The sequence below is a fragment of the Python bivittatus genome, unplaced genomic scaffold (genome assembly GCF_059951505.1).
Source record: "Python bivittatus isolate LINGU-HERP-01145 unplaced genomic scaffold, Pbiv_v1 ctg000180_np1212, whole genome shotgun sequence".
Taxonomy (NCBI): domain Eukaryota; kingdom Metazoa; phylum Chordata; class Lepidosauria; order Squamata; family Pythonidae; genus Python; species Python bivittatus.
This window is the reverse complement of record NW_028277047.1, coordinates 6,956,221-6,982,168: the sequence shown is the minus strand read 5'-3', so window position 1 is coordinate 6,982,168 and position 25,948 is coordinate 6,956,221. Positions and strand designations below refer to the sequence as shown.

The window sequence follows — 25,948 nt, the reverse complement described above, 5'->3', positions numbered from 1 at the left end:
TGTGAAAATGCAACCTTTTTGTGTTCAGCCCAGGCTCCATGGGTCCTTGGATTTGCCCACCTTGTAGCTGTCCTTTTATGTTACTGACATCTCACTCTGCCTTGCATTTTGCTTCCCTGACTTGGCTTGTGACCAAGGGGTTTCCCAGATCCTACAACCTGCTTCTAGTATCCTTCGTGCACCTTCCTTGATATGCCACCTACAAACCTATGTGCAGACCAGCATCTCATTCTCACTCAGCTACGGTTTAGACATAGTCCATGGATGAAATTACACAGGCTGGATTTGTGCAACATCTGAAGCCATCAACTATGGTTTCCAAACCACAAGGACTGGGATTACTCAACACCCTAAGCTGCAAACTATGGTACAGTTTAGTGCAATGTGTGAACCCAACCAAGGGGTCTTGATTAGTCTTAAACCCAATCATACTGCAGCTTTGTGTGATGTGCAAATCCAGTCATTATGGTTTCGTTGGTGGTTTAGCATGTTGTGCAAATGGGGCAGGGAGCTAGACTGGAAGATCTCTAAGGTCCCTTCTACCTCCCAAGTCCTCTGAAACCATGGCTGCACAAGCCATGGCTTGCGCAATGACAGGACCAGGCCACAGAGAGTTCAGCCACCCCATTAAGCCACATCGGAGTTTGCTCAACGCCAATCTAACTCTAAAAACCCAACACCTCAGCGTTGGCCTTCCTGAGCTGCACTGAAATAGGAAGGCAGAAACCAAGAACATTTTGCTTTTAGAGTTAGATTGCTGTTTTCTTAAGTCACTCTAATAAATATTTTATTGTTTAAGCAATTAACCGCATCCTTCTGGGATGTACATCAAATCTGAAGCACAGTTAGAAGCTTTAAAAAGTGCGTGCATACACACACTCTCCCCGCTCCCCCCCCCCACATATTAGTGTCCTCTTTTAGCCTCCCTCCAGGTGATGCAGAAGACATGCTCTTGGGTTCATTGCCACCTACTGGTGCTCGCAAAAACATGCTTTAGCAACTGAGCGAACAGTCTAACCTCACACTGGCACCAACCTTCCTTCGGGGTCCTACACAAAAGGTACCCACACATGTTCGACTTGACTACAGCACTGACCTACCTCATTTCTGAGTGTTATGGTCACTCAATGGGCTGGGCTTGCCCGAGACACTAACCCCTGTTTGAAATGAGAACAGGGCCCAAATACTAGGATAATATCTATGTGTGAGAGAGTGTGAGTAAGTATGTGTGTTTTAGGGAGCAGGAACCTTTGTCAGATCTTATATCAACTTCTACTTTTCAAAAATGAAAGAACACATGGACCCACAATGCACCAGCATCTATCCAACCATGGCTGATCTCAAAAAACTAGACAGGGTTAGGCTTCCTCAGTACATGGATGGGAGACCACCAGGAAATCTCACACTAGAGGCTAGGCTGGGAAGTTGGGAAAAAAATCCCAGAAAAAATGTTTAGGGTTAGGGTTAGGGTTGACTCAGAGGAGTCTTTATCTAAAATGTGGGATCAGCGACAAGAGCCATGGCTTAGTTAAGAATGGTTTGTTCAATGCATCACGTATGGCTGGGCCGTACCCCATCCTTCCCACCCCAATCCATGCTGTTTCTCTCCCAAATTCATGGTTGAGACTTGCATCGACTGAAGCATCCAAAAAGCACAAAATCTGGGTTCACACAACCTATTAAACCATAAGCAAACAAGCAACATGAAGGTTTAATGCAATGCGTAAGCCTTGCCAATATAGGAGAAATCAAAATGTGGTTAAAGAGGAAACTGTTGTTTAATTCATAAAAATGGATGCTGGAGGGGCTAGATATTGGGGGGGGGGGTTGGTTTCTAAATGACTCTGAACACGAATATACTCTGCACCAGCCATTTCCAACCTGGTGCCCTCACTTCAAAAGTGGGGATAACAAATCCTACCATCCTCAACATGGCCGTTTTAGGAATTTTAGTCTTTAGATGTTCATTGACCAAGTTCGCACAACCAGCTTAATTTAGTGACTGGGTTAACCCATTTCCTGGATCAGCACAATGTTATGAATTATCAACCAAGAAATGGTTGGGGTTCACCCAACATGTTCAGCGCCCAAAAGATACCAAGCTTATCTTAGCCAATCTTAGCATGTCATACAAATTCAGGGGCCAGGTCTTCCACTGGTTAAGTGGCTTGTGTGAACACAGCAATCCTCAGCCTCAGCAGGGCACCTCTGAAGTTTCTTTTTGCAAGGAAAAATGGGCGTGTTAAATCTAGCAGAGTTAACATGAATCTTTTGGCCCTTTAAAAAAAATTATGCTGATAATTGCCAGAAAATTGAGAGGTACATAATAGGCTGGGGGGGGCAGGATACAGAAAAATGGGGCTCAGAGGCAGCACCTGCCTGCACGTTGTGGCTTGTTCACCTCTGCAAGGGTAACTACAGGTTTATGGAATGCCCCGCGCAGCAATACAAATAATTAAGGGGCAAGCCACACAGATTTTTCCCAAGCTGGTGCTCAGAATACCCGCCCCCTTCTCCCCAGCTGGCCTTCCCTTAAAAGCTACAATTATTTCACAGATTTCCTTGCTGGGCTTATCTTCCTGTAGACCAATGGGCTGAACCCAGCCAACTGTGATGTATTCAGCCTCCTTTTTCCACCCACCAATTCCTAAGAGATCCTATTTTAAGGAAGGTTTTGAATTCTTTAAATCACTTTTTAAAACAAAAACTTAACCCATCCTGACAGAAATGGTTTGGTCCACAGCTCTGGCGACAAGGATTCGTGTCCTTATCACCATGCGACTGGACTACTGCAACCTGCTTTACGTGGGGCTGCCCTTGAAGACAACGCAGATGCTGAGACCACTGATACAAAGAGGTTAACCACACCATTGCAGCACCTCCATTGCACTGGCTGCCAGTAGGCTTCCAGGCTCAATTCAAAGTGTTGGTTATTGCCTTTGAAGCCCCACAGGGTGAGGTGCTGGGCAATCTTAGGCATCCCTTGCCCCAAATGATTCTCCCCGTCCTGTTTGATCGTCAGTTCCCATTCCCTTGTGAACTAAGAGGGGCACAAGCCAGAAGGCAGGTCCTGGGGAATGTGCTCTTGCCCCCCTCATTCCTGACTTTCAGAAAATCTCTTAAACAGCTGATTTGAATGCCCAGCTGGTGGAAGAGGTGTGTTCTTATTTTAAATATTCTTACAGTGTGGGAGATTGCTGGTTTTCAAGATTCCTCTGTTGTTGTTTGATTGGGCAATCTTGTCAATAAATAAATCACCACCTTCTTTTTTAAGTGCCAGCTCCGATGGAAACTTTGGCACCATCAATGTGTCTCGGTGGTGCCAAACCATCAGAAATGTGAGACTGGGAAGCGACCAATGTGGGGCTTGTACTAATTTCAGGAAGAACTGAGCAATTTTCAGTGCCATCTCATTGACAGTTACGTGCCTGCGGGCAGCCCCACACACACACCCGTGGCATATGACCTCCTGAAGATGAGCAGTGTGGCCTGCTCTGAGCTTTGCCACAGCTGAGAAAGTGGGCTGCCCTGCCAGCTGGTGGCTGTAGCCAGCTGGCTGCCTATCCGTTTACCAGTGCAGTATCTGGAATATGAGCAGCATGGCCAAAGATCTGGTGGGCCTACAGTGTTCAATGCTGCCACGATTTTGAAAACAGAGTAGTGGTGTACACACTCTTTCTCTTTTCCTGATCAAAGGCACACACAGAAAGCCCCAAACAGTTCGCTAGATGGCATTTGTTGGAGACTAGCTTTCTCTGTTCTCCCTTTCTCAGTTTCAAGGGGATGAGGAAGATCATCAGCCTGTGATCCTCTCCAAAGCAGCTATGAAAGACAAGGACAACGGGAGCACGAGGTGCCCTGAAGTGTTGAACAGGAATTTTAAAAAAACCCAACCCCCAATTTGCTAACTTGGTGGGAAGGCTCGGGCACTCACGTGCGCCCCAGTCCTCTCTCGGAGCTGTTCTGAGATTACAAGGATCACATCACTGGAATTCAACAGCAAACTATGAGATGTCAATGATACAGTTTCCCACTGATTTACCATGGGAAAACAGCAAACTGAAAGCAAAGGTGTGTCAGGCTTTCAGGTAGGTTAGGACATCATCCATAAGCCTCTAAAAAGATTTGATTAATAATCAAAATAACGGGGGGGGGATCCATTCTGCCCGTTCAGTGTTCCTAACTCCTCTGCTGGAAATAATGATGGGGAAAAGCTACCTCTTTTCTTTTCTGGCGGTAGAAAGGTTGCTCCTCCCTGTTGTTAAGGGAAAGCAAATCCCTAAATTAGCACCTTTCCCTGGTTGAATACACCACAGCAAACCCCCAACCCTGTCTGGCCTACCCGCCTGAATCCCGCCAGGACACGCCCCCCAGCAGCTGACCGCATGAGTCCCCATAAATGCCCTAAGGCAATCAGCAGAGGAGGCTGATCGGCAGACCCCACCACCGCTCATCCCAACCGCAAGTCTGTATCACGGCACCCACCCACCCACCCACCCCACCCCGGAGAAACATGCTGATTCTTTCCCTCCAACAGTCACATATAAAACACACACACCTCCCTTGAAAATAAAATATATAACGCAGCGGCAGAGGAGCGAAACCTAGGAAACGTCAGGACCCGATGCGGTGATGAAATGGTTCAAGCAGATGGGAAGAGAGAAACTGGAGTGAAGGAGGGAGAGAAGCTGGGGAAGGAGTAGGAGACAGTGAGGGAGAGACACACGCAGGGAGAGAGAGATGACAGGGAACTGGGGAAGAGAAGAAATTAACACAGCAAAAGTCATTTGCCGAAAAGAAACTGAAAACCATACCTTGGCTGTTTAGTGTCAGATGAGCTGGACCTTGAAAGGGAAGAAAAGAAAAAAAGAAAGAAAGAAAAAAGACGAGTCATAAAAACGCACGGAAAAAAGGAGGGTTTTTTTCCCCTCTTTGCCACAATTTAAAAGCATTTTTTTAACTTGTGACAGGCATCCAGACCCCCAGCAGACAGAGAAGGGAAGGGAATTGAGGGCCGGATGCCGAAACAAACAGAAAGGAAAGGAGGAAAAACTTAAAATCCCGGACAGAGCCAGATAGAACCAAAGCAGTAACAAGAAGGAACAGGGGGGGAAAATAAAAGTTTGGTTTCTTTGGGGATTACATGTTTTAAAAAAAAAGCATTTAGGGCAGATGCTATGTCGCCCAGGGAGAGAAAAATGCTTTTTTTTTTCCTGAATTATAAACAACAGAACTTGAGAGAAAAAAAAGAACCAAGCAGCCTTCTTTGCAGACGGCAAGACGCAGCGTGCATGGAAACCATTCTGGGAAGGAAAACTGTTAGTGGAGCCAGGAGGGGCCGCTTGCCGTGTTAAGCTTGGGGGGGGCTCCGTGTGGGGGCGAGGGAGACGGCCTTCGGCTCCACCCCAGGGGCCGTGGGATCGGGAGGACTTTTCTCCCCAGACCCAAATTTATCCATGAGTACAACAGACAGCATCTTTGCAGAAGGCGAGGCACCAAACGCAACATTCAGCAGCGGCAGTAGCAGTAACCTTGGGTGGAAGGGGGCAGGAGCAAAACCACTGGGACGCTCAGGGAGCTGTGTTCAGACCACACACGTAACTCAGTTTGCTCTAACCAAACAGTCTGGCTTCACACAACTTAAGCCGGAAAGAAACTAACCAAAACTCAGTAAAATTAGTATGCTGCGTGGAGGGGCTAGTCTTTACCTGACCTGGTTAAGTACTCTATGAACACAGCCGCCCTGTTCCCACAACACACTGACCTCCTCAAAGCAGGATTTGTGTGTTGCGGGAACTCATTACAAAGGATCAGCTGACCCAATTAACCTCCAAGGACTTAAATTTAACCCCAAACAGACCCAGAGAAGGACAGATTTAAACCAACCCCGTTCAATTGCCCGTGTGGTAGGTAACGCAGCAGCTAGCCCTTGTAGTCCCCCAGAGAAAGAGCTGGGGAGAAGGAGTGGCTGAAAGAGCGAGTCTCTCCACTCTAGAACTCACTGGCAGGGCCTGGCAGAATGGGGCACACCCCCCAAGGCTGACAGGCTGCAATGACCAAGCGGGTCTAGTGCGTGTCTGGCCGGCAATGGCAATGGCAATGGCAATGGCAGGAAGCCGTGCCGGTAGCTCCTGGTGCAAGCGCGGTGGGATGTCAGGTCCTTCCTGGAAAGGGCAGGGATGTTCAGCCCACCTGGTGTAATCATGAGCTGCCAGAACCAGCAGCAAGGACATCTGACTGGCTTAGTGTCTGCCTGAGTGAAATGGATTGCAGTCACAGGGATCAATCGGCGTGTGCGACATTTGAGCTTGACTACTTCCCTAAAGTCCTCCCTTACCCCCAAATAAAGTGACTCCCAGCAGTCCTTCAGATTCAAAAGGACTTTCTCAGCCTCACTTGGCGAGGTCAGAACGGGATGGGTGCAGAGAGAGGCCTAGATTGAATACCAGCCAATAGGATTCCAGTCCTCATGATTTGGAATAAATACAGATCTTCTGCATGTAGAACAACAGCACTAAGCTGTATCTGACTGAAGGTGCACTCCCAGAAACACTGCAGCTGGCTAGGCTCAGTTCATATTTATATATTATATACAATGCATATTCCACATCACTTATTCCAGATTAATTATCAGTCCATGCCCACATCCATCCCTGGTCAATGAGCTGCCATTTTACTGCCCTGAGGTCTACAGTGAGTAAAAATGCAGATATAATGCAAAAATAACTAGGCATTGAAAAATCAAAAATGTTTCCTGGCCGCAAGGCAGACAAAGAAGTCAATGCAGACTTGTTACTGGTCATCCATGGTGAGTAAGCAAACGCTTTCAGGCAATTAGTTGGAGGAAGGTGAGTGAGTAATACTGGAATATATGCAACATGACTGTGGATTCGGAGTCTCCTTTGCCTTTGAAGAAATAACCTAATCCAAAGCAATAAACTGAGCAGAGTAATGAACCACTGTGCATTTACAATAACTGGGTTTGCACATCACTCTAAGCCAGTTTGTTTCACCATGACTGAATAACCCACAATTTGTTCAGTAAATCATGGCTTACAAATCACAAGAACTAGTTTTGCACAGGAAGTCCAAACCAAAGCACAGCACAGCATAGCATAGCATAAGGTGCAATTATGCCTATATGTGCCTGGAAGCAAAAATTATTATCCTCTTGGCGACGGATGAGGGTTTCACTCAAGGCAGATCCAGCAGGGAGGACTGATCTATTTGATCTTCTCCACGTGGCAAAGGGGAAAATTTATCTCTTCCTAGTGAGGGCAGAATCCTGTCTTGCAATTAGCCAAAGATGTTCTAAGGCATCTTTGGAATGACCCTTTGGCCAAGGGACACGGCCCTCTTTTCTCCCCACCTCAGCCCTGCATTTGAGAAAAAGGAAGGAACCTTCAGCAAAAGTCAGCAGTCTTTTTAGGAAGACGAGCACAGAGAATGACTCAGTCACACTCACAAAATGGCCACCACTTTTCTCAGCTACCAGTTTTTTGCCTTCCCGTGAAAGCATGACAGAGTGCCTACAATGCTTGCAAGGACTGGTGTGCAGAACGGGCTTGCAAGGGAGAGGTGGGGATCAATGGTTGCCCCCCCCCCCCCCCCCAGTCGAAGGATGCAGCATCAAACTTGTGATGGCATTGCTATTCTGAGAGTGTCACCCTTCGGTCCCCATTTATCACCATGTCAGCTTTAGCTGCCGCATTGGCAGCTGTTTCCAAAAGAGCACCCATTTCATGCAAATGAAAGGGGGCTCTCATTCCCCCCCCCCCCCCACACACACACACACACACTTTAGCCATTCCTGGGAAGGCTGGGAATGTTGGCCTGAATGTGTTTCATTTTCTAAAAGCAGTTATTTAGGGAGCTGGCAGTGACTTGGGGAGCAAGGAGAAAATTGCACTGAGGAGAAAATCACACTTTGTATATGTTCTGAACTGGTCTTTCATATTTGGCAGGGTTAAGTCCTAACATGTAAGAAAACAACAAAACTGGCTTGTACAGATACTTTTTTGCATTGGCACAGCATGCTTAACCTGGTTGTGACATGAAATTCACTTTCTGGGTTCACACAATACACTGAACCACAAAAGAAAACGAACAATCCAAGGTTTAAACTAAAACTGAATTCCACCCACTGTGTGCATTCAACAGGTTGTATAAACACAGCCATCACCTTCTGCAGCAATTTTCTCTAGCATAGTGCCTTGTAGGTGTATATCATGACATCCATCATCCCCATCCAGCACAGCCTCTCTGAATAATGGCAGTGGTAGTCAAACACTTCTGGAAGAAACCGGCTTGTGCATTTTGGAGAGGGTTTCAGCTTGAAACCTTCCCAAGGATGCCCAAAGCAGCCCATTTTGCTGTTGGAATGGCTATCTGGGCTCAGAACAGAGAGCCAGTTTGGTGTGGTGGTGAAGGGGCTGGCCTAGAAGGCAGGAAACGGCGAGTTCGAGTCCCGCCTTAGGCATGAGAGCTGGCTGGTGGCTTTGGGCCAGTCCTTCTCTCTCAGCCCAACCAACTTTGCAAGGTTGTTGTGGTGGGGAAAATAAGAGGCGGGAGGATTCGGTATGTTTGCTGCGTTGAGTTATCTATCGAGAAAGGCAGGATAAAAATCTAACAACAACAACAAAAACAAATGTTTCAAATTCGGGATGTTCAATCTGAAATGTTTTGCACGGCCCTAGTCCATAGTGCTAAAGGAACCGCTTTGGGAAGGCACATGGCCGTGCTGGATGAAGATGCCAAATTAGGAAGTTTCCCCAGTGCCAAGAGCTGCCCCCCGATGGGCCACACATTCTTGCGAGGTGGCGGCTTTCTGATATGAAAGGGTTGAAAGAGATGCTGGAGGGCCATCTGTCGAGGAGGCTGCAATGACCGAGTCCTGCACCGGATCCACGGTCTCCAAGGTCTCTCCCAGCCACGACAGTCTCCAGCACAGCCAAATGAAATGACAAGGAAGCAGATTTCAGTGGGTCAGGCTTCCTGGGAGGTGGTGGGCTCTCCTCCTCTGCAGATGCTTAAACAGAGGCTAGATGGACTCTGCTAGAGTTGTACATACATACATACATTTATTTATTTATTTATTTATTTAGCAAATTTATACAGCCACCCATCCCACCAAATGCAACTCTGGGCAGCATACAACAATTAGATAAAAACAAATATAAAAACCACATTGATAGATATCATAAAAGCCAAGATACAAACCATAGGGGAGGGAGAATAAAATGGCCCCCTCAGCCATGGAGGGGCTAATCTAAGCAAGCCTCTGGTTCCCTGGGGGCCCCAGGCCTGATCACATCACCAGGTCTTGAGGGCCTTTCGGAATAGCAGGAGGGATGGGGCTAATCTAATCTTGGGAGGAAGTATACTTCATAAGGCGGGAGCCACAGCAGAGGAGGCATGTCTCCTGGGACCCACCAAATGCAGGTCCCCCAGAGAGCCCGGTTCCAAGCCTTGAAGGGCTTTAAAGGTCAAAACCAGCACCTTGAATTGGGCCCGGAAGCAAACCGGCAGCCAGTGCAGCTCACAGAGCAGAGATGTAACATGGCTGTTCTTGGAACACACACAACTGCCTGTGCCGCTGCGTTCTGGACCAGCTGAAGCTTCCGGATACCCTTTAAGGGCAACCCCATGTAGACTGCATTGCAGTAGTCAATCTGGAGATGACTAGGGCATGAGTGACTGTAAGCAGGAACAGGCGCATAAGATGAAGGTGTACAAAGGCCCTCCTAGCCACGCTGCCACGTGCTCATCAAGCAGCAGTCTAGGAGGACCCCCAGATTGCGCACTGGGTCTGTTTGGGGTAGTGCCACCCCATCCAGGACCAAAGATGGCATAGCCCTGGAACCAGTGGGCCCCAAAAAGCACAGCCACTCCGTCTTGCCAGGTTCAGCTGAAGCCTGTTGTTCTCCATCCAGACCCTCACAGCCTCCAGACACCGGGATAAGATGTTCACAGCATCGTTTAATTTGTCAGGAGTGGAGATATATAATTAAGTATCATCAGCATACTGATGATACCTCACCCCATGGTGATGAATGAGCTCACCCAGTGGCCTCATGTAGATGTTAAGAAGGACAGGAGAAAGCACTGATCCCTGTGGCACACCACACAGCAGGGGCCGAGGGCAGGACTTCTCCTCCCCGATCATTGCCGACTGGAATCGACCCTGAGGGAAGGAGGCGGCCCAGCACAAATGCCGCCCACCCCCCGTCCTCTGAGCCAGTCCAGAAGGATACCCTGGTCAGCGGTATCGAAAGCTGCCGAGAGGTCAAGTAGGGCGAGGATGGAAGCGCTACCCCATCCCGCTCCAGCCAGAGGCCTTCCAAAAGTGGGACCAACGCCATTCCCGTCCCATAGCCAGGTCTGAATCCTGACTGAAAAGGATCCAGATAATCCGCTTTCTCCAAGGTCCTCTGAAGCTGTTGCACAACCACCTTCTCTACCACTTTCCCCCAAAAGGGGAGGTGAGATACTGGATGGAAATATTAGATTCCTGCTCCAGGCAGGGGGTTGCCCTCAATTATCTCCATCCCACTCTGACATTCTATGATTTAATGCACGGTCTGAAAACACTTCTCCCAAATATACACTCCAACTACACAGATGAGTTGCAAACCTTAAGCAGTGGCAAAAGGAACCTAATTTTCCCAGTTGCCCTAGTTCTAGGAAGAAGGAAGGGGGAAAACATTCAACTGAAAGAGGTATAAATCAGTGGGAGCCCAAGATCCTTCAGACTGGATCCATCTTCCCACCCCAAAGGTTCCTAGCCAGACAGACAGAATCAATCATTGCTTGAAGCCGGGTGGCACCGAAGAATGTGGGTGCTGAAAAGAAGCCCAACCTTGGTCAGCATTGGCTGATCCCCCCTCCCCCCCGCACCTGCTGGCGCAGACAGGCATGCTTTCAAGGACTGGGAATCTGGGTTTGCGTGGCACACTTACATGGGTCAGTTAAAGACTTGCATTTGCACATGCTTTACTTTATTGGGAGGGGGAGCTTGGTATCCTGCAAATGCAACCTGTTTATAATTCAGTTTCTTGAGCTAAGCTGCTGAATGAGTTAATTTAGGACCCAAAATTAAGGGTGCTGCATGTGTGAACACAGCCAGGCAGAGGCACTATCCAGCTGCCCTTCGAATAGTAGGAATCCTGCCCTATTCTCTACATAGAGCTAGCCTTTCCGTAATTTATATTTATTATTATATACCTACCCCTTGGATTATATTATTTATTTCTGATTACTGTTTTTATTGTATTTTAATTAGTTTTTATTCTTATTTTATTGTAAACCGCCCAGAGTCGCTCACTGAGTGAGATGGGTGGTGACTAAATTTGAAATATAAACAAACAAACAATTCCGAGTCTTCTACAGCTTCACCAAATGAATTCCAATGGAATTCTGGTAGGTATGTGACCATTTGATCCTAGTATACCTACCCTAAGCCAGGTAGGGCTCAATTTAAGCACTTTATAGCCCTGAACGGTCAGGAGCTCAGCACACCTAGGCCTATTCTGCTATTGTGAAGGAGAATGAGGTAATTGTCTCAGGTGGCAGATCTGGGGAAGTGGCTTCATCGCCTGTAGGTGTCACAGAATACACTACAGCGTTGCATTCCCACAACTGAAAATTCAGCTTCTGTTCCAATTGTTCTGTACACACAAAGGAAAGAGAGGACCAGCCGCAGTGTGCTCCAGGCGCCGTAATCTTTCAGATCGGCACTTGAGACATGCAGGCGTCAGAAACGCAGGGTCTGTTCTGAATGCCTCCAGCCACCCGCAACTTTCACAGTAAGGACTTGGCTGACGTTCAGGGCCAAAAAAGTGGTTCCAAGGATGGAGCTAAGGGATTATATGCCCCACAGAGGAGTGAGGATGATTTCTACAGTGAGCTCAATATGGATCAGGGTTTCATTTACAGGCCTCGTTTGGAATGGGGGGGAATGGAATTGGAATGGACCATTTGGGTGCCTAGCCTACCCCAGTGCCGTAAGTCAGTGCGGGAAACCAAATTCAAGCATCATCCATCTTTCTGTTTGTTGGAAAACCTCACCAAGGATTGCAAAGGAAATACACTTTTTCTCAGATGGACACTACACCGCTTGACGGCCATGATATTGGAGGTGCAGGGTATGGTTGGAATTTTAGTCCTGTCTGAGGAGGTTAAAGAGAAATAAACGAGTTAGGGTCTATGGTTCTGGGTTCTGTGGCTCTGGTTCCCAAAACGACCAAATTCACTTTTTTTCTCCCTGATTTGCCCTTGAAACACAACAGGACAATCTGAGGGGCATCCAGACCCACATAATCAGCCCTGCCTATTGCAACCCCCCTAGCCATTTATTTGCATCATCCATTTTTATTTACATGGCTTTTCTGTCGTCAATCAAGCTCAAAGCAGCTAACAACGACAGAAAAGTTGATTGCATGGCTGGTCGATCAAGATAGAATACAAACAATTACATGATACAACAACCTTAAACAAACATACAAACATTCAAAGGCTTGCTAAAATGCTGAAATTAATTAATGCGCTCCATTCAAGCAATGTACTAATTCATACTACGTGCTGTGTTTAAGGAGTCCACAAATAATTAATACCAAGGCCTCAAAATACATATATCATAACAACTTCCTCAATAGCTGTGTTCACACAATAGTTCCACCAAGCTTAACCTAGCAGATAGATTCACACTAGATGCTATGATCAATTGGTGTTTTGGAAGAGTTTTTGTGTGGCGAAATACACTGTGTGAATTCAGTCTATTGGGTTATCTTACGGTTCAATGCATTATGTGAACCCAGAAATTCGGTTAATTCAGAAACCATGTTAAGCACATGTGAATGCAACCTGTGTGCATGTTTGTGTGTGCGCGCGCATGTGTTCTAATGAGAAGACTTTTTAAAAGGCAAGTGTGGACATTCATAAATTAAACCCAATAAATACAGCAAAAGAAAAGGGCAAGGCATTGCTGTTTGAACATTTCAGTATCTGCCTTTCAAGTGAAGCCTGCGCATCTAAACTGCCTGATTAGCATCAAATAATCCTGGCTTTGCTTCCTCCACTCCTTAACTTCTCCAGATTCTGCAACAGTACCAGCAGGATTTCAAGACCCAGCCCAGAAAAAGTCAGGCTGGAGAGCAAAACACAGCAGGTTTGGCTTACCTACCTAGAAGGGCACTGGGAAAAATGACTAAGTCTAGAGATAGCTAAGTGGATTACGGAATCTGTGCCCCCCAGTTCAACGTCTGGTTCGCTTCCGTTACTCCTGCTGATGAGTTTCAGTGAAGGGCTGTTGTCTTTGGAGTCAGATGGTCTCTGTGATGGAAGTTTAATTTCATGACAAGTTCTTCTTTTTTATTGCCACAGACTAACACGGCTCTCCTCCTACAATTTCTTTTAAGGCTGGAGCTCAGAGATAATTCTAAAGCTTTTAAGTGAAAGTTCACTAAATGGACCAACCTTTTTTTTTTTTTGTCTAAAAACACATTCAAGGAGGAAAAGTCTTGAGAGAACAACTCTTTCCCTTACTAGCACATAGCAACCGACAGCGTCTAACAGCAGTTGAAAGACGGCAAGTAAGAACAGACAAGAATGATCTAGACCCAGTAGACATCTGAACAATCTCTGCCTCCCATTTTTAGACAAAATGTTGCTTGTATTAATCTGTATTCATCACTTGGCTTCCACAACAAAAGTAACATCAGCCTTAGAAGTGCAATGCTTTGTACTTTCTCCCAAAGTGCATCAAGGAAAGTCTCTTCTGCCAATGGACACAAGGAACAGGGTCTTGGGGTCTGAGCACTAACACCCTGGAACACCTTCCTTCAGTCAGATCCACAGGACCCAGTCCCTCTGACAGTATTCACACAATACGCTTCAGGAGGTCAGTGAAAGTTGACCTGCAGCTGCCACATGTTAAGCTTGGTTCATTTTAACCTGGTTTGATTTTTTTTTTCTCCTGCATATTGTTCAGATGCATCCTTTGGGTCCTTCCGTGATTCCCCATGTTAAATAGGTAACTTCTGTAATTAATGTCTTGTATGAATCCATTCATCATGTAGCTGTTAACCAAGGGGCAAATGGGTAACTCCAGTTCTTAGGGGCTGAGCTGAATGGTGAAAAAGCATGCCTGCCCTCCACATATCGGTGGGATAGTTCAAAGGTTGCTACGTTGGCTTCCAGCCCTGCAAGCAAATCCACAGAAGTTACTAGCCCACAAGTTTCACTGCTTGGCTACCTGCGTATCATAGTCATAGCTGCAGTCTGCACAACAAAGAGATAGCAAAGCTGACTCCGGTAGGAAGTCGTCATTCCCAACCATGGGCAATCAAGTTCCTTAAAAAGGGGGAAATTTTGAATCCCCCTCCCCCATTTATGGGCACAATGGAGATTTAAGAACTATTGTAGTAGCTCAACTGAAAAAGAACGGTTCTCCCTTTTATTCTGCAGGTGAAGGAACAATGCTACAATCAGGCTGCCTTCGCACAACACGCTTAACCAGTTCAATTGCAATCTTGGTAGCTACATTCGTACAACATGCTACGTTTGGCTAGTTTCAACCCAGGTCCATTTTCAGTGGCTTGGTGTGTGCTTATACGCCTTGTGCAAACCAAAAAGTGGGTGAAGGCGGCTACTCGCTTCCGGCATGCAGCAGGTGCACAGCCTCCCATTCCCCAGAGGTTGGCATCAGCTGAACATGTCCTGCTTTTGGGCGATACCAATGCAGGGAGCAGGGGGTGAAACTAAAGGAAGGGGTATGAGCAGCACTGATTCAAATGATGCACCAGAAAGTAGTGGCATGATATGTCCTAGAGAGAGCAATTATTTGGTAGATGGGGTCACTTTCCCTCCCCCCCTTTTTTCCCAGGGGCCCAAAAGGGATAATGCAGTCAGGGGGTGGGATTTTTAAACCCTTTGGCTTGTTTCACACATGTGCATGCACACACACACACACACACACACACACACACACCCCTGGTTGACCTCCCAAAATAAAGCAGGGCTAGACCTGGTTAGGTTCCTGGATAGGAGACCACTAGGAAATGTCAAAGCTATAGGCTAGACTGGGAAGCCAAAAAGAAAAAAATCCTAGAAGAAAACACTTCTACCTTGCCAAGAAAACATGGAGTCACCAGGAGCTGAGAGAGACTTGGAGGAGGCTTGGCTTTTTGGCCAAAGGAGATAGCAGCCCACAGCTGACCTTTGGGCACACTCAAATTTTGTTAGCGCACATGGATGAGACACCACCTGAAGATCCTAGGGCAACAGACTAGTCTGGGAAGTTTAAAAAAAATCCCAGAAAATGGCAAAGGCAAATTCCCATATTGTTGCCAAGCAAACTACAGGTAGTTGTACTTGATTTGAAAGATTTAAACGCTCTCTCTCACTGGAGAAGCTGCTATCTCGGGGGGCAGGGGAACATGCCCAGGCAGCACAGTGGGAGGAGGGAACTCTCCTGATCAACCCCCCTGCTTGGGTTCTCACCTTCCCTTAAACCTGGGCAAACAAGCCAGCACAGCTGCTTTCATAGAAAGCTTATTCCAGCTTTGTGGCCTGGCTTAGTGCATTCAGCATGTGAGGACAAGGAAACGCCGCACCAATCTTACTCTCTTTTTAAAAAAAAACTTCTGAAGGGGTTACGTGTAACACACTTAGGTGGCTGCATTCATACAGTATGCTTAACCTGGTGGTTGAATGACCATCTCCTGGGTCCACATTGGACACTAATCACACTGGCTTGGCTGGCTTAAGAGGCTAAGCCACGCAAAACATTAAACCCGAGCTTAATCGTGTCCTCCTTTAGCATGTGCGAATGCCAGGACTAGGTTTGTGGTGGGCCAGCTTCAATATAAATAGGTTGGGTGAACATGGCCGGCAGCTTGTTCTGCAAAGGTTCTCGCAGGGAGCGCAAGTTCTGTGCTGGAGGGCTCTGGATCGGCACCCAAGGGTGCCAGCCCAGCGTGGCCCCGACTTAAAGCAGGTTGGGAGCGGCCGTTCTTGGTGACGGCTGGCTGCCGGGTTTGGGGGCTCGGTCCCAGCTCCTCCTTCCTGCTCCTGTGCCATGCGGAGAAAGGAAAGCCGACCACATTAGGATGCTCCTCTCTCCTCCCGTTGCCATGGAGACCACTCCAATGATCCCTCAGGCATGACGGAGGCAGCCATATTTTTCTGACTGCTGCAGAGCCCCCTCCCCAAATAGACCCCATTAATCAGAGTAGAATTGCCTCTGGGTGGGGAGGGGGGAAGGAATCTTGCAGCTGGGCCAAATTCAATGGGGCTGCTCTCAAACCTAAACTGTAAGACCCCCCCTTGCTTTTCCTTCAACCTTTCCCCCCTCTTTTTTCCCCTCCCTCCCTCTCACACCCAGCTGTTAATCCTGCCCCTCAGCTGCCTTCCATCCTTCTTTCCTGCACATCCATTTCAGTAACGCACGAAGGGCACACCCTGCCTAGTTCCTCCGGAGCAAAGCAGAACAAAAGACACTCCGAAGGAGAGGCTGTGAAGTTGGGGGACTGCACTGCTTGCCAAGAGGAGAAGGGGGAAGGTGCCACGCCTGGGGGAAAAACAGACGCAAGGAGGCCTGGTATTGCACTGCGCCCACAGATGCCAATACCGGCACAGAAAGTAGAGAAACCCCTGGCACGCAACTCGTGTCTCTGCATTACACCTGCCTTCTACCCCTTGGTCCCTGTGCCTCAAACTCTCACTTGCACCAAATCTGCTGCACTCCTACCACAACTGCTGCCTTACACACCCACTCGTGTATTTCAACCCAATTCTCCACATCTCTGTCTCACAGGTGGCCTGAACACACTCTTCCTTTGTACAAGTGTGGCACTTGGCACAGACTTGTGCAATTACCAAAAGGGCATGAGGGCTGAGTTTGCCACAATATGGCTTGCTTATCCAGGTAGCTCGTGTTATGTGAGAACGGCAATTATGTCCTGTTAAGCGTGTTGTGTGAATCCAGCCAAGGCAAGGTTGACGGGTCCAGACTGAAGGCCTCTCTTGCCCATGGTGCTGCCATCACAGTGGATGGACAGATCAATACTATTTCATATGTTGCTGTAGCCTTTACAACTTATGTTGAGCATTAGTTTTCCAGATACTGGATCCATACAGCATACCCGGCTAGATCTGTTAAAAATCTGGAAGCTACCTTCACACAACAAACTAAACTCAGATAGTTCTAAGCTTTTTCCCCTTTATGCATTATGCAAATTCAGCAGTTTTTGGCTAGTATGTGATTCAGCATGATGCGTGAGCCCAGAACATTAGTCAATTCCATAATCAGGTTAAGTGTGATATGCCAGCCTAACTTTGCACACAGTATATGCCTCCAATATCGACAGCCTCTCAAACTCTCCTGAGTGTACTTACTACCCCAGAAGATACTAACAATCCTGGGCTGTGGCACTTTTCCAGTTGCTATTGCTCACACTGGGAAAAGGGTGGGGGGGGGGGTTTCTAGGAAGAGACAGCATCCAAAGGCAGCCCCCCCCTTCCTTTCAACCTTCCATCTTCCAAGAGCTAAAAGGATAGACAGACAGACAGACAGACAGACATGTCACATTTCCAAGATCTATACTCTCCCTCCCTCCTTTTACCCAGCCTGATTTGGAAAGGCAGTTCAAGAAAATGCTAGGAAAGGCCATGTTTACATTAAATGTTGGTCTGTTCAATCCTTGGATTCTCCCACTTGTAACTTTGCATTATTGTTCTTGGTCAATGTAGACATCTAAGTCACACAGACTGGCCCATCTGGTGCAATACATCTTACGGCATTCCTTTTTAAGTCAGCTCTTTATTCAAAGTCTCAAAACAAATCTTATTGAAGGCAGAGCATAACTCTTTGACCAAGAACATGCTTGCATGCAAAAGGTCACACAGTCAGCCTCCAATTTCTCCACATGGGCTGAAAAAGAGCCTTATTCAAAATCTGGAAAGCCACCCTCTGTCCGTGCCAATAACATTAAGGTAAATAAAGCTACAGCCTAATTGGGAACAAGGTACTTGTCTATGTGTCTACCTGCTGTTTTGCAATCATAAAAGGTTCATGCCTTTGTGCACATAAAGGGAGTGAGAGGCCTTGTTACCTCTTCATCTTTATATGCCTGGGCTGCACATATGCTCCAGACCCTAAATCAGCGCATGAAACGTGCAGTGAAGATTGCACATCTCTGTGCCTGAAAGTTACCACAGCAAAGAACATTATTCCACAGAAATTACCCGGCACTCCTCCCACCCTATCAGATCTCATTCAATTTGATGAAGGAGAACTGTGCTTTCCAAATTCCTTGCAAAGGAGGAGAGAATTTCAGAGAAATCCCCCAGAGTGGAGCATGATGTTTTGTGCTTATTTAGTGGGAGCATAAGGAAGGGGTACGTGTGAGTGTGTCCTTCTTGGCACAGTCCTCTCTCCAGCAGCCAGCAGCCTCCCTGGCTTCTCCTTCTTCCATGCGATTCCAGGAGAGGCATCAGGGGGCTTTTTCAAAAGCAGCGCTCCTCTCTCCACAAAGGGTGGAGGGACTGGCTTTGAGAAAAGGCTAGAGAAAGATTTCTCCTTTCCCTAGAGAAATCCACAGAAGTCATCCACCCACCCACTGGGGGAAGAATTCAGAAAGGCCATTTCTTCTCAGCTTGATTTTTTTCTGAGCTGGCGAAATTCATCAAAGAAGGGAAGGGTTTTGGTTGGCTTTAATAGGTAGCCAAAACGTTGCCAGTACAAACAACATGAGAACTATCCTGGTCCGTTTCCCAATCCATTCAGATCCGCTGGCACTGCAGAGACAAATCATGTGCCAGGTTGTTGGGCACAGGGTGGCAACGATAAGGCACCCTGCCTATCTGAATTTGTCACCTTAATGGCAAGGCTCTTTATCAGGTTGTACTGTTGGCCAGGTGATTAATAACCCAGCTGGCACTGGACACACAGAGATCAAATCCCAGGGGCAATCTGCAGCATGCTTTTCCAATGGCAGTAGTCCATTGCTATCTGCACATCGCTGACCCACGGGCTGGCTGTGCAGCACAGGGCTTTATTTGCACACTTACTGGGCTGTAGCACACTAATAGGCGGGAGATCATTTGCATATGCATATGGCAAAGGAGGGGATTGATCACCCATACTTCAACAGCAAAGCCATTTACTGCTGATTAATTGGCCCAGAGGTTGAAAAAAAATCTGATTCCCAAACCAGAATGACTAATGTGGATTAGCAAGCTAAAGACAATAATAAATACTAATGGGAAAAGTTGGCGGTGGGGGGGGAATCCACTGGTTTACCATAGGGAATAAATCACATCCTGGATATTGAAGGTACTTTGGAATTAGCAGCCACCTAACTGTATCATTCCTATAAATGCTGTTTGGACCCATGGTTCTCTAATCAACCTGTTTTCTGGACACGCACAATACATGGATGATAAATGAAATAGGCTGAGTTTGTACAAGACCCCCACCCCACCCCAAACCTCATTACTAGGTGGTACAGAAGCTCACTGAGTAACTCTGGGCCAGTCATTCCTTCTCAGCCTGCCCCACAGGACTGTTATGCAGAACAAAAGGTGGGATATGATAAACACATGCATTAATGAATACATTGTGTGAACTCACCTAACATTAAGCAAACCATGGTTTAGCCTGATGTAGGAGCCCAGCTGGTGCTTGCCTTCCTTCTCCAGGCTGTGCAGAGCTTGCCTGGATGGAGATGGCACTAATTTAACTATGTGATGTGACACTGAAAGTGACTTGACAACTGATGCATGTTTTGGGATCAAACTCCCTTGCAGGGCACCACTCAATACACTGAGGTGTTTCAATCTGGAGCAAACGCGACCCTAAAGTCCTGGGTCTCCAATGAAAAAAGGCTGCAGCTTCCCACGAGGGTCCAAGACACAAGCCCAAAGCGTTCCTGATCCCTCCTGACTTGACTGGTCTTTCCTAACACCACCCATATAGGGCGGGCGTCTTAATGCATAAAGTCCTAGAAGGAACACTTGGCCCTTGGCTACTGCGTCGCCACTCGCAGAGTGTGCATGGCACGCTTGGCTACTACTTCCCCTTTTGCCTAGTGTGCATGGCCCATGGAAGGAATGCAGCAGATGAGCGTGTCAGCCCCCATTCCTTGACCACGTGTAGCAGAAATCAGAAATTTGCCTCCATTTGCAGGCTGCCCACACAAACCTATTTAGGTAGAGGGATGGATGCCAAAGAGGGCTAAGCAGCTGGACAACCCCCCGCATTCCCCTCCATGTGCACAGCACACCCACCTACCCCACCTCCCTGTCTACTTTTGTCTTTGTTTTCATCCCAGGAAGTCACGACATCAAGAGAAGTCAGTCACAGCGCAAGGTACCAAACCTTATCTCTCTGGTGCAGACACAGCCTGTTGCTCCCTTCCCCGCTCGCTACACAGGATACTAGAAGGCAGAAAGCCATAAAAGACGTCTGCATCCAAGACATGCAAACACACAGCCGGCAATGCAAGCAACTGAGGACACTCTCTAGTGATCTCATGTATGCACACAAACACAGAGCATGTCTAAACGGTGCATGGAATCAGCAAACAAGCGAAAGCATGTGGAAAAAGGCTGATCAGATAGTAAGTTCAAAAAGAGGTTTGGAAGAATAACAAAAAGCTGACTGGAGCTCATAGTTGCAAGGACAAAAATCAAGAGTCTAGCAGCACCTTTTTAGGCTAACAAACTTTATTAAAAGGCATAAGATTTTGTGAGGTTCATGAAAGCTTAAGCCTTTAAGAACATTTCTTGGACTGAAAAGGTACTATTAGATTCCTCCTGTTTTTTTGGCTATCCCAGATGAATATGGCTCTCTTCCCACAATAACTGCAATTGCAGAACCTGGACCACTTCTGGTTACTTTCAATGGGTTGATCGGCTCATAGAACAAACTCGGCTAGGCTAAAATGGGATTTGGTCATTCGTGTCTCCGTGCTTTGTGGGAACCAAGCAAATTGGGCCAATGACTACAAGATGGTTTGTTTCTTTGAGTGCTGCATGTTCTATGAACAAGCCTCTGGCAGGTTTGAGAGTTTAGCATACTGGGAGAATTGAGGGTGGTTTTCCAATGTTCAGAACTCTGCCATGGTTTCTACACAGGGATCTCAGAGCATAGCCATAAACCCCCCAAAGAACACATCAGGGTAGAGAGGAGAAAAACCCTAAAGAGCAGGCCTGTTGGTGCAGCTGGGTTCATGCTCCCATGGCTGAGCTATTTAGGGTTCTAAGATGAGCATCCTGGTGAACCATGTGCCTTCTGCATGTGGACCTGTTCCAAAGCTAGAGAACTTGCTGCTGTCAGATGCAGCAATGAGTACCAATAACTTAATCAATAAAGAGCCATAAACTGTGTATGGGAGTGCTCCTGAGCACTCACAAAGATCTCTCATGCTACATCACCACCCCAGCTATGTGAGCTGCGCGTAAAAGGCCTTGTGTCCAAACAAGAAACAGCTGCACGTTGGGGCAAACTGAGCTGTTGAAGTTCAACCCATTGGTGATGCAGCAAGCGTGAACAGAAGTTGGAGAGAGACGGGGTCCACAGCACGCAGACACCCCCACCTTGTGGGGCCAGGCCCCGGCCCCTGGTTAAAACTGGCTTTATCTGCACAGACAAGGGAGTTGGCTGACTTCTTGGTGAGAGAAGTCAAGATGCTATCAACAAGACAATGAAGGAAAGAGTGTCTGTGAGATAAGCAGCAGGTGATGGAATGCCAGACCCCGTCATTGGCAAGTTTAATCTCCGGTCCTCTGCTCCAGGCAGCAGAGAGCCATTTTTCTTGGAGATGAATGCCAGGATCCAGCGCTGATGGTTCCCTCTCATAACAGCAAGCCAGAGGAACAGAGGATCTGCATGGCACTCGAGGGGCGAAAAAGATGCCTCTGGGAAGCTCACAAGCACAAAAAAAGCAATACTACAGTGCCTTCTCAATCACATTTCTCAGCAGTCCTGGAGGTAAAATGTTGTCATTCTGACTAACAGTCACTGGTCAACTTCATATTCATGAATTTCTTGAATCCCTTTTTCAAGCTGTCCAAGGTGTTGCTAATCACTATACATTGTGGCAGTGAGTTCCACAGGATAACTGCATGCTGTGGGAAAACAGCCATCTTTGTCCACTGCTCTTTCCCCAATCCCCCCCCTTTTTCCCCCCCACCCGCTTAGAGGTGCTGCCACACTTGAGGGCAAAGAACCAATTATGACACGGAAAATGGAGCCAGCCCATTTCCCTGTTTGGCTGGTGGGTTTTCTAGCCTCTGCACTGAGAGGGCTCTATGGTCACAGGACTGTGCAATGCAAAAGCCAGAGGGGCTCCCACTCTAGCTCCTGCCGAGGTACCACTATGGTTGCTCTCAAGTCCTCCCAGAAAGGATTCTTCCCAGAAGTGCAGCATTAGTAAATCAAGAGAGGGGAGGATTCATTGCTGCATCAAGACTGGTATTGAGAAACCCACCAAAAGGGCAAATGGTTACTCTGTTTTCTTATGCTCTTTTTTACCACCCTGCCCAGATAAATATTTTAAGTATTTTATATTTGTTGAGCATCCTCTAATTGTTGACTTTGCTGGTCCGGGAGCTGAAAGCAATTTTGTTTGGAGGTAATATTGGCAGGCACAGGAGCCATCCGGAAATGGGAAATAAAAACAAGCCACTTCAAATGATTCCAATGTCCAGACCGCCGAAATTGGACAGTCTACTGCAGCCCAAAAATTCAATAAGTGATCTAACAATAGATTTGCAGTGTTGGGCAAGAGAATCCCATCCCTCTCCTTGGGAGGGTTTGATTCAACAGAAGGCCTTTTCTCATTCTTTCCATCCCAGTACATCTAGCACTTGCTGGTTCTTTTTTTGGAACAAGCTTTTTCCTGAAGATGAGTGGAGCAAGACACCGCAGAGAGGGCTTTCAACTGACTTTTGTCGCTAATTTGTGCTTCCCTACAGTACAAACTGCGATTGTAGTTTGAGTAGCGAACGGAGGTCAGTAACGAAGTAGGGGAGCTCAAAAGCCCCTTCCGATCTTTTGCTCAGATGTATTCAGACAGACTGGCTACATTACACAGCTCAAAGGAACCCTCCCCAGTTGGGGAAAGCTACTGGTGTTTGGGGACGGGTGAAAAAAGCTTTGCCTGCATTGTTAAAATGTTCATTTTGGAGATTCAGCTCAAGGGGGATGTGATCAAAACCCCAAATCAAGCTGACTTTCCAAAACAAATCCAGAAAGCCACAGTCAGGATCGAACTATTGCCCAGGATGTCTCCAAATGAATTTGGATTATTTCAAACCCTTAGATTTTTTTTTCAAATGGATGCAGATATCCAAACCCAATTGACCTACTTCATTTCAAACATTTAAATTGATTTTCCTAACTGATTCAAAATGGATTGATTTTCCAAATCAAAGATTTGAATTGGTTGGGTAGTTCCCATCCAATACTCAGTATTACTTTATAGCCCTTGAGAACATAATTATTTCAAACCTCCAACAATTCTAATAAAATAATTTTCCCCCCTTCCTCAAAGTGCTGGCAAATTGTACTCTGAAAACAGAGTACGTACCTGACTTTGTGGTTGTTTTAGATTGTTCTACCATGAATCTAGATTTTGTATTAAAAGGCATTTGAAAGAAAATGTACTGGGTTCACAGTATGTTAAACATGTAACTGCTGTGGTTAGAATTAAAGAAGAAAAAGCAAAAATGCTCATGATGAAATGGGGAAAGAAATCTTTTATTTTTCCATTTGAATATTCTTGGCCAGTCTTTAAGGCCTATGAGAAAGGAAGAGAAATCAGTTATAAGGCTCTCTTTGTCATTCTATACAGAGGCTTCTCGGCAAAAATTCTCAAGACTACAGGCCCAAGTTTAGGCCTCCTACTAATCATGTTGCAGTGCCCATTTCTATAAGCATTCTAAGCCAGGTGGTGATCTCTCTTTCCTCCTGTCTTCCCCATTCTAGACATGGTGCTCTTCATGTGCTTCTCAGATCTGATTGCCCACTGTATGTGTTAGAAGGTAATTTACTTCAAAGAACAGAAGCATTTTTGAGGCATAGGACCAGATAACAAAACTGGGACTTTCCCCTATTTCTTTAGTGTTGGCAGCCTGGAACAGAGGTGGAAAGTGTGCAAAAACAGAAAAAAATGTTGTGCATTTTGGTCGCAAGGCACCAAAAATGGCAGCCCAGATTTACCTGCTGGATATTGTTCTAGTATTTCCATAGCATACATGTATATCATCTTTCTCCAATGTGGTACCTCCAGAAGTGGCAGGATTTCCAGAATCCCCAGCCAGCAAAATCAAGGATAAGAAAACGCAGATCAAGCTCATTGAACTCCATGTATAACTAACAGGGAACACAAAGGAGAAAAGGATGGGTACATCTCCATAAATGCAAGCCCCATGTATTTTATGAATACAAATTTGTTTGCTTGTTTGAGTATATGATGCTGGAAAGTGTTGACAGTTTTGGGGAATTCTGAACCTTTGGGAGAGAGAATGGAAAATGTTGGAAAATTCATCAGCCTCCCAGTGTATCTGAAACACAGTCTAACTCCCCCAGTTAAAAAAAGAAAACCAAAATGGATTGCGTCCTTGCTGAGTTTAAGGTCTGAAAAAAAGCTTCTGAATGCAGCCATTTCCAGCGTACGTTGGTGCATCTCAAGAACCACCAGCAAGCATCCCGTTTCCATTCACCCTCCGTTCCACCCATTATCTGTAGATGTCAGCATTTAATGGGGAAAGCTGGTCATTATTCAGCAACGTGAAAAAAATTAATGGCTTTCCAGACATTTCTCCTCCCTGCGGTGTGGCTTCTCTGGCGTCACAGTAAATATATTAACAAACGTATTTATTCCTACAAATCGATGTTGGCAGATGCATAAAGGACAAACACAGGAATAAATTAAAGAGATGAACAGCAAGCTGCTGCATTTCCTCGCAAGGAGATCCGCCACCACTTGGGCACCGCCTTTCCCGTGCTTCCTATGGCCATTTTAATGCCTCGTGCTATTTATTGTTTTACATTTATCGACTTCTAAGACATAAACCCGCTCCCAAATCCTTCTGACCACAGGGTGAAAGGATTGTCTCAAATAAATGAAACAAACCTCCTCAATGGATGTCTTCACCTACAGTTTCAGAGCTTTTATTAAACTGGGCCAACTGTTAGGTACCACTTTTTAATTAACATTTATGGGGCAGTATTTTATGACATTAGATCCTCCCCAAAGATTGAGGGAAGGTTGACTTCACTGAAGTATTGAGATGAATGCTTAAAGTTTCTGAGATGGTCAATATTTGGGGCTTTCTATTTTTAACCCATTTTGACTCTCACAAAAATTCAGCACAATGGTTGACTTAAGAATGGCTGACGTAAAGCACTGGCTTTAAGGAGGTCGCATTTTATTCCATAAACCAAAAGGCACCTAAACTTGATTCAACATTTCCAGATCCATCCTGTCCCCAAAGCTGCAACTGGGATATCAGAATTCATTTCTCTAGATTCAGAGATCCTTGGGGGCTGTGTTCACATAACACACGTCAGCTGGTTATGGAATTCTTCCATTTTTCTGGGTTGGCACAATATGCGGAACTATATGCCAACCAGACAAGTTGCTCAACATACTAAGCCCCCAAATACCTACCCAAGCTTAGTGTGTTGCACAAATGTTACACCTTTTCCTGATTGGTTAAGCATGGTGTGTGAAAACAACCTCTAAGGTGCCACCAAACTATACTCTTTAATGGAACTGAAGGGAAGAAACGAAAGACACAGGCAGTAATCATTATCAACTGCATTTTAATAATTGAATGTGCATTCAGTGTAAATGAAATCAAATTGAGTTTCTCTCCAGGACCCATCTGATACTTTGTCCTGGCCCTATTTGCTTTCTGGAGTGCAAACTCTGGCAGATGG

General features: G+C 46.4%; 1 protein-coding gene across 9 annotated transcripts in view; it reads right to left on the bottom strand.

Annotated features, from left to right (window-relative positions):
• NRXN2 (neurexin 2) overlaps positions 1-25,948 on the bottom strand; it is a 318,520-nt gene that overhangs the window by 240,615 nt on the left and 51,957 nt on the right. Inside the window, exon 4 of one of the 9 annotated variants that reach the window (XM_088137492.1) lies at positions 4,815-4,844. The exons of the other annotated variants lie outside the window; for them this stretch is intronic. Coding sequence (XP_087993618.1) covers positions 4,815-4,844 — 30 coding nt within the window. The remainder of the gene's footprint in view (positions 1-4,814; positions 4,845-25,948) is intronic. 9 annotated transcript variants of the gene reach the window in all.